At 41.8% G+C, this 16,149-nt stretch overlaps 1 protein-coding gene across 2 annotated transcripts in view; it reads left to right on the top strand.

Moving 5' to 3' along the window:
* Positions 1 to 4,613, top strand: part of THAP12 (THAP domain containing 12) — a 65,893-nt gene extending 61,280 nt beyond the window's left edge. For both annotated transcript variants that reach the window (XM_089676735.1, XM_089676736.1), the window contains one exon: positions 238 to 4,613. In XM_089676735.1, the coding sequence (XP_089532861.1) occupies positions 238 to 2,159 (1,922 nt within the window). In that variant the 3' untranslated portion in view covers positions 2,160 to 4,613. The remainder of the gene's footprint in view (positions 1 to 237) is intronic.
* Positions 4,614 to 16,149: the final 11,536 nt, after the last annotated feature.

The raw sequence follows: 16,149 nt of genomic DNA, 5'->3' as shown, positions 1-16,149 counted from the left end.
TGACATCATCACCTAAACGTGGCCGAAACGTATCGACGCTGAACATGTTGACTAATACCAAGTAAAGATTTTGCAATGAGAAGTCCACCAAGTTGCTGGCTTTTTGATTGTGAATAAACTTAGTTAGGTTTTGACTTGCCTTCCACTTGTGAGGGGAAAATATTACTCTTAAGACCACACAGTACATTAAATTGAAGTAAACTTTGAAACACTAATTTTTGTTTTTCAAATTTCTAGTGGATGCAGTTGTGCCTGAACAAGACAACCATCAAACAAACAACAATGACGTGGACGTAGAAATTGTGGAAATAGACCAGAATGATGACAACATGGCACTGACGACAGAGGAAAAAGAGCACAAAGACTACATCAGATCGTTGTTTGAGACTGTGTTGCTCATGGGCAAGCAGAACGTATCTTTGGAGGGTCGAAACTGCAAAGTTCCCGAAGGGATTTTTACCCCTGACAACTTCCAGGCTCTTCTTGAGTACCGTATAAATTCTGGGGATGACGTCCTCAGAAGGCGATTTGAAATGCTTGCTGTAAACCAGGAATACTGTTCTCGACTCCAGCAAGAGCAGATCTTGGAAGTATGTGAGAGTTGCATAAGGGAAGAAGTGCTTCGTGAAGTATGGAACTCCCAGTTCTTCTCCATAATGTGTGAAGATGCTGTGGATTTAGCAGGAGAGGAACAAATTCCTGTTTTCATAAGACATACTGATAACACGTACAACCTACGAGAAGAGTTTATTGGGTTCCTCCCTTGCGTTGCGGATCCTGAGGTCTTGGCTATCAACTTCCTTTTAACTCTTACAGAGAAATGGGGCTTGAATATGGAATACTGTCGTGGACTGTCTTGCAACGCTTCCCGCAAATATTCTGCTAAAATGAAAGTCGTGACTTCACGGTTGCTACAGAAGTACCCACAAGCCACTTATACTCTTAGTTCTTCTTGTGCCTTGAATTTCTGGCTGTCAAAATCCACACCCGTCCCTGGAGTATCTGTAGTACTGGGCATCTTGGATGATATTTGTTTCTTTTTCAACAGCTCTTCTCAACTGCAGGAGGAGATGAAAAATACTATCACTTCACTTTTTCAGGACAATATAGAAAAGGGTTCTGAACTTATGGAGGTCTTAAATTCAGACTGGGCAAGCAGACACGATGCTTTTGAGATTATAGTGACACTCCTTCATTCGCTGATTGTCTGCTTGGACAAAATAGCTTGTGATAGCAGCTGTCGGTGGGATGCCAAGATCAGCAGCCATGCATTTATCCTCTCAAGTGCCTTGACTGATTTTGATTTTGTGGTTACTGTTGTGATTTTGAAAAATGCTCTCTCTTTCACTCGGGCTTTTGGAAAGAACTTGCAGGGCACAGCGTCTTATGTGTTCTCTGCCGCCAACAGCCTAACAGCGGTGTTGCACGCTTTGAATGAGGTGTTGGACAACATCGAAGTTTACCATGAGTTCTGGTTTGAGGAGGCCACTAATCTGTCTGGCAAACTACATATCCCAGTAAAACTCCCAGGCCAATTCCGAGAATGCAGCACAGCCAACTTGCAGCATGACCTGATTTCTGAAAACTTTTACAAAGATGCTCTTAGCATACCCACAATCCAGCATATCATTCAGGGGTTGAAGGACATTTTTTCAGAACAACACATTAAGGCCCTTAAATGTTTATCGTTGGTTCCCGCTGTGATGAGCCAACTGAAATTCAGCACCAGCGAGGAACACAATGCTGATAAGTACAAAAGTGACCTTCCCAACCCAGACACCCTTTCCGCGGAACTTCACTGTTGGCGAGTCAAATGGAAACATCGAGGCAAAGATGTTGAACTTCCTGCCAACATCTTTGAGTCCCTTCAGTTGCCTGATATAAAGTTTTTCCCAAACGTTCAAGCTGTCCTGAAAATTTTAAGTGTTCTGCCCATCATCACAATGGAAAGCAAGTGTGAACCAAGCAGAAACCGTTTGAGTTTCTACATAGAGAAAACGCCAAGAGAACAGCGTTCAAGCCACCTGGCCTTTCTAAACGTAAACTATGACACAAAACATGACTTGGATTTAATGGTGGACACATATTTGAAAGCAGTAGAGAGTAAAGACAAACTTGATTCCATCCCACCGCACACAGATATTGCAGAGGAAGTTTGATGACAATGGACTTTTGTTTTTGTACTTTACTTTTCTTTGTTAATATCATTCTGTTTTTAAAGAGAACCTTTTGAGGTTAAACATGTGGGACCTAATGTTTAATTTTTATTTTTTTTTCTTATAAAGATGCCAGCTCCAGGGCAGTGTTCTGTTGCTTGCTTCATGTCTTCATTGGAACAAGCATGTAGGAGAGGAGGATATACTTGGATTTCTTTGGGTGCATTTTTTTGGGTGCATAATGATACAGAGTGGGGAGGCAAGGGAAAGGATGATGAGCCCTAATTCCACACTTTTGAATGCAAGCTAATGGCAGCTCCCATAGACCTTGTCATTAAATAGATGTTGTCATTTGATTATGTAGCAAAAAAGTGAAATTGCCTTCTTAACCACTTGCCCTCCAGAAGATTTACCCCCCTTCCTGACCAGGCCTTTTTTTTTTTTTTTTTAGCAATACGGCGCTGTTACTTTTAATGACAATTGCGCGGTCTTGCAATGCTGTACATAAATTAAATTTTTTATTTTTTTCCCCACAAATAGAGCTTTCTTTTGGTGGTATTTGATCACCTCTGCGGTTTTTATTTTTTATACTATAAACATAAAGACTGACAATTTAAAAAAAAAAAAAAAAAAAGTTTTGACTTTTTGCTATAAAACATATAAGTGTATATTAATTGGTTTACGTGAACGTTATAGCGTCTACAAATGGCGGTATATATACTGGAAATTTTTTTTTTTAATACTAGTAATGGCGGCGATCAGGGACTTATAGTGGGACTGCGGCAGACAATCTGACACTGGGGGGAACGAACTGCCACTGACATCTCCAGTGACACTAATACAGTGATCGGCGCTAATAAAAAGCACTGACACTACTAATGATGCTGGGCAGGAAGGAGTTAACATCTGGGATGATCAAAGGGTTAACTGTGTGTTAGGGAGTGATATGTTTTATTTTTTTTATGTACTGTGTTGTATTCTACTAAGCAGACCTGTTGCTTTCTATATTTCTGCCTCTCTGTGAAGAGATATAGAAAGCAGCGTGTCCATGCTGACAGGAGAGAGAGCTGTGTTTACACACAGGTCTCTCCCCTGTCAGCTTTGCCGACGATCACTGACTCCCGGCTGAAAATAGCCTGCCGAGACCCGTAATTGACATTCTCAGGAGCCAAAAACAGCGCAGGTAGGACGGCGTGCGCACCCGCTACTCGGAAATGCAAAATCACCTATATTTAAGTGATTTTTGCCCAGCGATGCCACCGTGTAGCTGTACATCTGCTGTGGGGCGACGGGTAACTGGATAAAGCACCTCCCAGTAAGATATATTTGAGTTGGCCATTGATGGTTCGAATCTCTGCTGGTTCAGCAGGGACTGGCCAAGATCTGAACCATCTAAGGGTGGTTTTGGTACAACCAGCATGTCAGATTTTACATGCAATGTATTGCTAGCGGCTGTTATAGCCGTTAGCATTAATCACTGTTCTCCTGGTGGGGGGCAGCTCCCCCCACCCCCCTGCCAGGAGACCACAATAGCTCCACAAAAGGGATTCCCCCATTATCCTTGGTTGCAGGAACGATAATCGCTTCATGTATGTCCTGCCTTACTGCTGTATTCTCCCTCATTTCTAATGGAGCAAGGCCTGAACACTCACATGAAGGAGTGATAATGTCATCCACCCAGGTGAGAAAACAACGCAGGAAGCTTGCCCAAGGTGGACTTCAGAAGGAGGTGGAGAGCATGTGGATTGCTAGGACATACCTTGCTTGTTGTGTGTGGGGTGGGCATGGAGGGAGAAGGGCACTTTATTAGAAGGCACTGCCCTGAATAGTGTCTCTTTAATGCAAGACTGGCAAAAACCAAGGTTTATTTCTTAGTCTACCAGGCACCCACTCTACCTACTGATACTGCTAGCTTTTTAAAGGGAAGTTGTCAGATTATCCAAAGCTTGTCATCCAATGCTTTTCCCCCATATTCTGGGAGTGGTACTGCTTCCATGGCAGGTGGGTGGCTGTTCCTGGGGCTTCCCTGGAACCAGCATTTCTTCTTGGAGTAAAAAATGACAGCCTTCAGCGCTGTATGGAAGTTTTGACTATGACAGGTATTAACCATCTGGATAGTTTCTGTTTCAGTCCTTCCTAATTCCCTGGAGGACTTTAAATCCAAATCAAGCATTGTATGTACATAAACCAATTTGTGAGTGTTTTGTTACTACCCTTCTTCCTCTGAGCCTACCCATAATTTCCAGTTTTTTTTGGTCTTTAGAGAGCACATGTGGAGACCGATGCTGAACAGCACACTTTTAGAAGTTGTTACAAGTTCTCCCACTTTTTCCTCCTTCTGGCTTTCAACTGTTTAGCAGGATCTTTTAAATATAGCTCTAGTTTTGTTTAAATTGATCAAAAGTTTATAATTGCCATTTTGAGTCTTGTTATTAAAAAAATACATTTTTTTTTCAAGCTTCTATAATTGTCTCTAATGCTCAGATTAAAGCTGGACTTCAGGCAGATATCAGACACAAATGAATGCAACCTCTGTTCATTAATACAGCCTTAAATTTATTTTTTAATGCCAGTGTAAGTACCTGATTATAAATTGGTATTAGACACTTGCAATCTCTGTACAGCAGAATTTAGTCTGGTAGAGGGAGAAGCACCACAAGGGACCAATGGTTTCATGCCAGTCATACACGGGCGTAAGAACAAAACTTGTGTTACTGAACTGCAGAAGAAATAACTCCAGTCTCCTGCCTTGCCACAGAGGGCTGTGCTGTGTTATAGAGCTGTGTAAGGGCTCATGTACAATGCAGCTGCTAAACTGACGTTCAGGAGCAGTTCAGCGGTTTTTTCAGCAGCCCCTTGACTCTCCCTAACGGTTTCCTATGTGTCCATGCGCACAGTCATTTACAGGCAGTTGAGTTTACAGTCGTTTTTTTTAACACACCTAACTTGCGTTCAGGAGTAGATTTTACTGGTATTCCAAACGTGGCTAACCGCGTTTAGAAGCAGTTTTTAACTGTTCCATATCCAGATGCTGGCCAGAGCCTTTTTTCATAATCAGAAATGCATACAAAGCGTTTTCCATGTATTCAAATGGACCCGGCACACCATCACAGTCAGTGCCAGGTTTCGCGTGAAGGAAAAAATGGTAGAACGTGCCGCATTATGTTCATGATGGGATCCATAGTGAATACAACCAGAAAAGACAGGTCATCTCAACACATACTGCTCTCTCTGCTTCTGCTCTCTCTATTTCTCTCAAAATGTCTGAAATAGTTAATTATTATTTTTCAGTACATTCTGGGCATTTGGGAGGGTCTCCTTAGGTTATCTTTTAAAAATGCTTCTAAACGCAAATGCACATAAACGCAGTATGCAAACACATCTAAATGTTTAACCTACGTTTTCCAGCAGTCAGTTTCCATCGTTCAGGAGAGTTTTCCAACGCCCCATGTACATGAGCCCTAACTCTCAGAAATGGATTGGTGGAAATACAAATCTTTTGGCAGGTAAAACAGCACCTTTGTGTGTATTTTTCACAGCATTTATTTGTTTGTCTGTAGTTCAACTAAACTTTCTCATCATTGCATACTGGTGTCGGACTACAGCTTTCAGGGCTTTCCTAGATCTCGAAATTGAAAAGATGTGAACCTAAGTTGTAAATACAGATTGCTGGATAAAGCAAGTTTCCTGTGCCAGGACCACTGCTGCACATACCATCCAGTGATGTAGAAAGCATAAAGGTCCAGCAACACACTACTGCTTCAAATAAAATCCATAGAATCTTTATTTCGTTCCCTTAAGACAAAGGGGAATCCAAGACACAGCAAGGTTGATGTGTTTTAGCTCCTTACTGGGTTTCAGTCGTAAGTCGATCTTTCCTGGATGTCTTATTCTTCGGTTGCTCCCTCTCTCCCAGCACTGTACATAGAGTCTAAGGTCTAATTATGTGCTGCCTACTGAGTATGGGGGGAACAGCTTGTTTTCTGATTAAAATGTTCCACATCTTCTACTGTTAATCTATTAAATTGTCCGTTCAGGGTAAAGGGACTGTTTATAGCTAACCAGTCCCACCTACTACTATACACATTCCCTGTGCTCCCCTGTCAGGGCTTACACATGGTTCATGCTCTCCATGTGACAGTGTTGCAGCCTGGGCCTGAGAACTACATCCTGGTAAGTATGGGGAGAAGACCTCTAGGAAGTGCCAGGTATTCCCGAGGGCTCCAGGAAAATATGTAATATGCAATCTCTAGTCAAGTTATGTATAGTAAATCAGTAGGAGTAGATATACTGGCAAAATGCATGACAGCTCATCTTGGTAGGAAATCCTGGGGTTTGGTCCACTCAGACTGTATCATTGCTGTTAGTCTAAGTTTCAAGCACTGGCACAAGGAGGAGGAAGTCACAAGATAGAAGAATAGTAGCAGTGATGAGCCTGTAATGATGATCCTGCATAGTCCAGTTAGCGGGCAGATGACACAGGAAGCGTCAATCTAGCTAGCCAAGTTCTATGGCAAGGGTGTTCGGATCACAAGACTGAACTGCATTATGAACATTTTGGCCACTGCCTATTTGGCAGTTTGACTGCAGTACCACTTTTGTGCTTCAATGTTTTTATTAATTTATAAACAGTTTAAGAAGACAGGAGCAACAAAACACGCCCACGCAGGGGCCATCAATTGCACATAAAAAAATAAAGAAAACAGTGCTCTAACACCAACAGAAAAGATGCGCCCACGCAGGGGCTAGCAATGGCACATAAATGACAAAAACAGTGGTATAACTAACTCAAACCAAAGGCAGCTATCCACTGCCACACCAAAAACAAACAAAAAAAGAAAAGGAAGGAGGAGTACAAAAGGAAAAAGATGACAAGACCAAGAGCAGGAGTCCGAGAACGCCAATACTGCGCAACATCCCAACCACAGACTAGCCGGGGGGAGCGTGGGAAAGGCATATTGCAACCATGGCTCCCATATTTTCAAGAATTTCCGTTGGGAGTCGTTACAGATACTCGACATTTGTTCATTGAGCATCATAGTGGTCATACAGTCCCGCTCCCCCTGAAGAGGGACAAACGGGTTCTTCCAGGCCTGAGCTATTGTTCTAGTGGCCGACAAAAACAAATAGCCAACTTCTGCTGGTGAGTCAAGAGGCCCAGTATGGGACAATGAAGCAAAGCATACCGAGCATCCCGGCGTATGGAGAGATGGAGCAAGGTGAAAAGGAGGCCGAACACACGAGACCAAAAACGAAACCGTCTCGGGCATTACCACCAGATATGCAATACATAACCACGATGGCCACAACCCTGAAAGCATCGATCACTGCAGGCAGGGTTCGCCTGGGCCAAACGAGCCGGAACCCAATACCAACAAAACAATACTTTGTATGCCGCCTCCAGTGTGGTCGTATTGAATGAGCATTTAGCTATAAGCGACTAGGCCCTATTCCAGTCCTCCAGATCAACGACTGCCCCTAGGTTGCGCTCCTACTGAGCGACATATGAAAGAGAAGTATGTGTCAAGCATCTGTTCAAAGCTGCGTAAAGAAGGGAAATAAGGCGCGGAGGGCGCCCAAGCAGTGCCACTTTTATTCATCTTATGGGTTGCCTTGGCCTGTGAAGTCAATTATTAAATCTGTAATGAATGGCATATAAAGAATGCCATTGCTGACTTTCAACTGCAGCTTGTGCGGCTGTTATGCTGAAGCCATGGCTTTACTGCATATAGAGACTTTACTGCTCTGGGTTTATTAACACTTTAATGCCTAACTCTAATCAAACCCAGCATGGAAGACCTGGAGCCTGTAAAGAAAACAACTTCCGAAGAGAAATGTTAATTTTTGCTGCAGAAATATTTTAAACAAAAAAAAAATTGGAGCTGTCTGCCCAAACCCAATATAGCACAAGACCATTGGTAGTAAAATGGCATGCAAAAATGTATTGCCATTTGGTGGTGGAACATTTCAGAGGTGAGCTGCCTCCTTCATTGGCCTTCAGAAAGTTTAAAATGTTTTACAATGTCTGTATTACTGTCTATGCCTTCCTGTTTCTTCCCCCACCCAGTTTCAGGTCCTGGTGACACAGGCTCAGGACGTTTGGGAATTTCTGCTGAATAGGGCCACAGACAAATACAAATCTGACAATTTTAAACTCCTCTATCCAAAATAATAAAAAAAAGCTGAACTTCAGCTTTATTATTAATGTAGGAACTACACTGCATTTGAGCACCACAGAGCAAAAATTCTATTTAATTAATTTTTAATATTCAAAGCAAACTCCCCTATCCATGTCTCCATTTTTATTTTGCTGAAAAATCACTTTACAAAACACCCTCCTAGCATTTCTGGCTGTGGCCGTATTGTGTAATGGCAGATGTTAATATGGTATACCTTCCTATCTATTTACTAATGCTAGAAGCATAAGGATTAAAAAAATCAATGTTGAGTGAGTGAAGTTCCACTTTAAAATGATTACTATGGTCAACATTCTTCTCTGTAGCAATTTTCAGTTTTCTGTATTTTTTGGCCTATTCAGGTTTTTTTTCGAAAGTCCACCTCCAGACAAAAAAAAAAAGATCCCTTATAGTGGGGGTTTGCCCACACTACAAGAGGTAATTGCTCATTTAGATATGGGGGGAACAAAGGGAAAATATACTTACCCGATCTGTCACTCCTCCCACAGCTAGACCAGTCCCCAAAGAGTCTTCTCCCCCCCATAGCCCTGCATTGCATGTGTTAACAATGAGGGACAGTCCACGGCTGGAGTGTGGAGGAGCGCCATCTGACTGGGTAGCGGAGGATCAGGTAAGTGAATGTGTTTCTCCACTCCCCTAGACAAAATGAACAATTTACCCATTTGGTGCAGGCGCAGTCCCACTGCAAGAAAAGCTTCTCAAAATACAGCATTTAGCTACCTGTAGATCCTCTCGAACCTCCAAATACAGATGACCAAAAATAGGACTCCTGCAGAAACCTATTGCTGTCTCAATTGGGCAAAGTTTTGAAGCATTTTGAGTTGATTGAAAGTTATTTGTTAGTAAAGTTTTATTAAAGATTTTGCACAAGGCCGATTTTTTGCCTGCTAGGAAGTTAGTGATTGTAAATGTTCTTTCTTTTGTACAATGGTATTGCACAGAGCCTCCTCTTCTGGGGTGCCCTGCTGGTGCCATCTGCCCCCCAGGAGGCAGTCGGCTTGCTAGGGGGCAGACATCCAGGCTCGCTCTCGAACCAGACTGTGTGTGTCAAGAGGCTCCTGTGCACATTGCCTGATTGCAAAGGGGCTCACGTAAGTATTAGCGGAGAGCCAAAAATGTTAGAATTGTGTCAATGTCCCAATATTTATGGACCTGACTGTAACTGAATGTAAAAACATGTTGGAATTGGGGCTGCCAGATTCAGTAAATGTTATCAATTCTCAGAGGCTGCAGGGACAAGTAAAATACCATTCTACTTTTAAGTGACCCTGGCCAAAATATGTGACTCGCAATTGTTGACTTTACCTTGTAATGATGGACTCACATGTTGTGGCTGCTGTTTGTAGTGTCACAGCTATGTCCATGTATTAATTCACCTAGCTTGTCCCTAATCACTAAAGAGGCAGGAAACATCTTGTTTTTGGTCACACAAGGGCTGATTTATTGAAAATGGAGATTGCAAAATCTGGTGCACATGGTAGCCAATCAGCTTTTAACTCCTGCTTGATCAATTAAGCTTTGACAATAAAACCTGGAAGATGTTTGGCTACCATGCACAGCTGCACTAGATTTTGCACTCTTCAGTGTTAGTAAATCCACCCCAAAGTGGTCAATATGCCTTGCCATTTCCTCCAATTGGATCACAAATCTGAGAGTGATAATGTGATGAACAGAGGTGATCCCTCTATTAACCTCCCTGGAGGTATTCCCGAGTGTAGCTTGGGGTAAAGTTTTAGCACCACAAGCAGTAACCCCTACACTCGGGAATACCCTGCAGTATTGCTCCGGGATCTCTTCTTCACTTACCTTGTCCTTTGCTCTCGCGATGTCCCCCTGCAGCGTCCCATGCAATGTCCTCCGGCTGATGCCGGCATCTGTCTTCTGGGTTCTGTCCCCTGCGACGTCGGGACGTACGAGGACGGAACTGGTGGGAAATTTGAACATTTTAAAAGTGACATTCACTAAATTCACTAAAATTACATAGTATAACATTACTGTATCAAACCATTTTACATACAGTTGTGTTCAAAATAATAGCAGTCAGACATCACTAACCGGATCAATCACTGTTTTTGGTAGAAATTATATTTCTACATGGCAAATAATTTACTAGCAGGTGTAGTAGAGTAATAGAAATCCAACAGACATGACATGCATGCTGCTGATTCTGTGTAATTGAATCACTCATTGAAAGGGGCACGTTCAAAATAATAGCAGTGTGGAGTTCTATTAGTGAGGTCATTCATTCTTTGAAAAACAGGTGGCAATTATTGCCCTTATTTAAGGAAGGAAGGCAGCAAATGTTGTACATGCTGGTTACAGTGCATTTCTCTCTGAAATTCTGAGGAAAATAGGTCTTTCCAGACATTGTTCAGAAGAACAGCGTACCTTGATTAAAAAGTTGATTGGAGAGGGGAAAACATATAAAGAAGTGCAGAAAATGATCGGCTGCTCAGCTAAAATGATCGCAAATGCTTTAAAATGGCAACCAAAACCTGAAAGACATGGAAGAAAGCGAAAAACTACCATTGGAATGGATAGAAGAATAGCCAAAATGGCAAGGACTCAGCCAACGATCAGCTCCAGGAAGATGAAAGAAGGTGTAAAGTTCCCTGTGAGTACTGTTACAATTAGAAGATGCCTATGTGAAGCCAAGCTATCTGCAAGAAGCCCCCGCAAAGTCCCACTGTTGGAAAAAAGACGTGCTGAAGAGGTTACAATTTGCCAAAGAGCACATGGACTGGCCTAAAGAGAAATGGCGCAACATTTTGTGGACTGATGAAAGTAAGATTGTACTTTTTGGGTCTAGTGGCCGGAGACAGTTTGTCAGACGACCCCCAAACACTGAATTCAAGCCCCAGTACACTGTGAAGACAGTGAAGCATGGTGGTGCAAGCATCATGGTATGGGGATGTTTCTCATACTACGGTGTTGGGCCTATTTATCGCATACCAGGGATCATGAATCAGTTTGAATACATCAGAATACTTGAAGAGGTCATCCTGCCTTATGCTGAAGAGGAAATGCCCTTGAAATGGGTGTTCCAACAAGACAACGACCCCAAACACACCAGTAAACATGCAACATCTTGGTTCCAGACCAACAAGATTGATGTTATGGAGTGGCCAGCCCAATCCCCGGATCTTAATCCAATAGAAAACTTGTGGGGTGACATCATAAATGCAGTTTCTGAGGCAAAACCAAGAAATAGAGAAGAACTGTGGAATGTAGTCCAATCATCCTGGGCTAGAATACCTGATCACAGGGGCCAGAAGTTGGGTGACTCCATGCAACACAGATGTACAGCAGTTCTCAGAAACAGTGCGACTACAACCAAATATTCATGAAGTCATTCAAAGGAAAGCAAAATCTTCAAACATTTTTCAGTTTATATAGTGAATGTTTGAGTTTGTAAAGAAGAATACAAACACTGCGATTTTTTTGAACAGTCTAATATTCACTTTTCTTCAATTTTTTCAGAGGAACAACACAAATTGATATATTTTTCTACATGTTTTGATTTGGAATAGAATGTGTAGTGTTCCCAATGCATTTGTGTGTATGGAAATCAAAGCTATTAGAAGGATTCTGAGCTTTATTCACTTTTTTCAACACACTATTATTTTGAACACAACTGTACATTTTGTCCCGAGTGCTTTGTCCTGTGCCCTGCCTGCATTTTTACTGTTCTTTCTGCCTGGAAACTGAGAAACGTCCATGGCGTCCAAAGGCGTCCCTTTAGGTCAAAAGCGGTTTTAGACCGGCTAGAGAACAGCGATAGTAAATTAGAACCACTTGCAGAATTGAGTGATAATGATTCGTGAGGAAATTCATCATCAGACACTGAAAATGATTCTGCGACTTTGCTCAGTGATGTGCGAACTTGGCGCTCTATTTCAAATTTCAGTTTTTTTTGTTTGATTATATTATTGAATTACATTTATTATTATATTTTTTTAATGATTATTTATTAAATTATAATTTATGATTTCGTGTTTCAAATTTTATCATACCCGGGATGTTTCCTAGACTCTTGTTCGGACAGATTTCAGTGAGTTATTCCTAAAAATTACAGGCCTACAATAAAAAAACTACATATTTCCATGCAGAAAAATGTACCGCTTTGAGCACAGAAATATGGACATAATCAGACCGCTAGGGAGGTTAATTGCTTGGTCTGTTTGTCTTGCACATCTCACTATTTAGCTCCCGCCTGAAGCACACCAGACTGAGAGTCCCGGGGATTGTGGGATATGTAGTTTCTTTACAGGAAGTGTTCTCAAATTACAGATGGAGGTCATACACTCACCGACCACATTATTAGGTACACCTTGCTACCCGGTGTGGTCTTCTGCTGCTGTAGCCCATCTGCTTCAAGGTTTGAGATGTTTTGCATTCAGAGATAGTATTCTGCATACCTTGGTGGCAATGAGTGGTTATTTGAGTTACTGTTGCCTTTCTATCATCTTGAACCAGTCTGCTCATTCTCCTCTGACATCAACAAGGCATTTTCGTCCACAACTGCTGCTCGCTGGATATTTTCTCTTTATGTTGGACCATGCAAAATCCACCCATTGGTTTTAATTCCAAGGATTAATTCACCTTTCGTTACATGTTACACCTATATTCAGGGTGTAGCATGTTACGTTAAGACTGGCCCCTGCTCCCCCCAATCCCTGCTTTGACAACTAGTGGGGGATCTTTTCCCCCCTCACTAGCTGTCAAATTTTAAAAAACATTGAGTTGCTGCCATGTGATTGGTTGATTAGCAATTTGCGTTACTAAGCAATTGAACAGGTGTACCTAAAAAGTGGCCAGTGAGTAGGGTTGCCACCTCATCCCTTTAAACCCAAACATATACTAATAACACAGGTTCTGTGGCTGATTAAGTTGGTAATTAACCGCTTGCCTACCGGGCACTTATACCCCCTTCCTGCCCAGGCCAATTTTCAGCTTTCAGCGCTGTCGCATTTTGAATGACAATTGCGTGGTCATGCAACACTGTACCCATATGAAATTTTTATATTTTTTTTCACAAAAATAGAGCTTTCTTTTGGTGGTATTTGCTCACCGCCGGGTGTTTTAGTTTTTACACTATAAACAAAAAAAGAGCAAAAAATTTAAAAAAAAGTGCCAAGTGTTTCTATTATAAAATTTTGCAAACAGGTAATTTTTCTCCTTCATTGATGTGCGTTGATGAGACTGCACTGATAGGTGGCACTAATGAGCTGGCACTGATGATGGGCACTGACCGTATTGTACTTAAAAACAACCACACGATCTTTTTTGAAAGCAGCCTGTTTTTCTTTTGAGTTTGTCTGTGGGTTTCCCTTTGTATCCCGAACAATTCTTCTGCCAGTTGTGGCTGCAATCTTTCTTGGTCTACCTGACCTTGGCTTGGTATCAAGAGATTCCTGAACTTTCCACTTCTTAACAGGTGATTTAACAGTACTGACTGGCATATTCAAGGCTTTGGTCATCTTTTTATGTCCTTTTCCATCTTTATAAAGTTCCATTACCTTGTTATGCAGGACTTTTGACAGTTCTTTTCTGATCCCCATGGCTCAGTATCTAGTCTAGTCAGTGCTTCCACATAAGAGCTAACAAACTCATTGACTATTTATACACTGACACTAATTGCAATTTACAAAGCCACAGATGTGGGACATTAACCTATAATTGGCATTTTAACCCGTGTGTGTCACCTTGTGTGTCTGTACCAAGGCCAAACATTCCAGGGGAGGGAAACTTTTGATCCGGGCCATTTGGGTGATGTCTGTTATTATGATTTAAAAAGGAGCCAAACAACTATTTGATAATAAATGGCTTCATATGATCATTATCCTTTAATAAAAGTGCATTTTTTGGCACAATCAGTCATATTTTCATTATCAATGCCAAAATTTCACAATTTCTGCCAGGGTATGCAAACTTTTGAGCCCCACTGAACATACATACAGCTATTGAAGTCTCTCGCTCTCTCATTGGGAGGGTGCAAAATTTTTGTGTTGCCTAGGGCACAATAAAATCTAAATACACCACTGCATGTCTTGTGTGTGAACACAAACAGAATGTACTGACAAAGGAATGTGAACATTTACTTTACTATAGGTTGTGCATACAGGGCACCAAACAGCACTATAAAATGGCATAATCAATGCACGCCTTATGCAGGGAAAAAACATGAGGTGCAGGGAAAAAAAGTTGATAATGCCTTTAAAGTTGATTGCATGGTCAGATTTTAATTAATATTTTTTACAGTGGTAGCTTACAGGCACAAAACTAAATGTGTTCACACATAATGAAACATACAGTATATGGGGACCTTTTTACCTTTAAAAATGTGTAAAGTGGTTTATGATTTCTGTGTGATGTGACTCCATAGTTTAGAACTGAGCTCAATATAGCTATAAAGAATACACACAGTTATGTAGACATGAAAACATCATTTAACCACTTGCCCTCCAAAAGATTTATCCTTCTTCCTGACCTGGCCATTTTTTGTGATTATGGTGCTGTGTTACTTTAACCGAAATTCATGCAATGCTGAACCCAAATGACATTTACGTCCTTTTTTCCCCCACAAATAGAGCTTTCTTTCGGTGGTATTTGATCTCCTGTGCATTGTAAATTTTTTGTGCTATAAACAAAAAAAATAAAATTTTGAGAAAAAAACTATATTTGTGACCTTTTGCTATTAAACATATCGAGTAAAAAAATTAAAAAAATCAAATTTTGTCATAAATTTAGGCCAAAATGTATTCTGCTACATGTCTTTCCTAGAAAAAAAAATCCCAATATGTGTAAATTAATTGGTTTATGTGGACGTTATAGTGTTTACAAATGGCAGTATATATACTGGAATTTTCTTTTTTTTTTCTATAGTAAATGCGGCGATCAGCGACTTATTGCCTGACTGCAGCGGGCATTCTGATAATGGGGGGAGCTGACTTGGTGTCACTGACATCCCTAGTGACACAAATACAGTGATCAGCACTAATAAAAAGCACTGGCGCTGTACTAATGACACTGGGCAGGAAGGGGTTAACATGTGGGGCGATCAAAGGATTAACTGTGTGCTGTTTCTCTCTATTGGCTGTGTGTGTGCTTTACTGTGTGCGCTTCACCAGGGGCAGACTGACAACTCATGGGGCCCCCGGGCATTAGGGGATCATGGGGCCCCTGTGTCCTTGCCCAAACTCAAAAAAGCCTATGAAAAAGGTACCAGGGGCATCTCATGGGGCCCCCTACTGACCCTGGGCCCTCGGGCAGTGCCCAAGTTTCCAAATGGTCAGTCTGCCCCTGCGCTTTACAGATCTCTCCCCTGTCAACTCTTGCACACTGCGTTTGTATGGCTCTGCATACAAAGCAGCATGCAGGAGGTGATGGGAGAGTTCTGTGTTGTTTATAAACATTTCTCTCCCCCATCAGAGATACTCGGCGATCACCAGGTGCCAGCCAGAAATCACCGGCCGGGACTCGATTGATAGCTGAGGCCGCGAATGGCATCCTGTGGCAGTATTTCTGCTATAGGGTGGCACAGAACCGGTTAAAGTATTTTTCTATGCAACTACTATAAGTGCTGTACCAGAATTTGCCATTATATCAGTCTCTTGCAATCCCTGTCCAGTAGCACCCAGGCTTGGCAGTGGGAGTAGCAGAACTAAAAGCCAATCAGTTGTGCCGCAGTGCACATGTGCAAGGTACCTTCTGACAGGAGCAGACAAACTCATTTATTTACTGCTGGTCCTTCATTGTCCTTTTATGTCCTGGGGGCAAAAAGCTGACCAGTCTAT

The sequence above is a fragment of the Staurois parvus genome, unplaced genomic scaffold, assembly GCF_062004578.1.
Source record: "Staurois parvus isolate SC_StPar_1 unplaced genomic scaffold, SC_StPar_1.0 ptg000173l, whole genome shotgun sequence".
NCBI classification, from domain to species: domain Eukaryota; kingdom Metazoa; phylum Chordata; class Amphibia; order Anura; family Ranidae; genus Staurois; species Staurois parvus.
The sequence above is the reverse complement of the archived record's forward strand: the minus strand, read 5'-3'. Positions and strand labels throughout refer to the sequence as shown.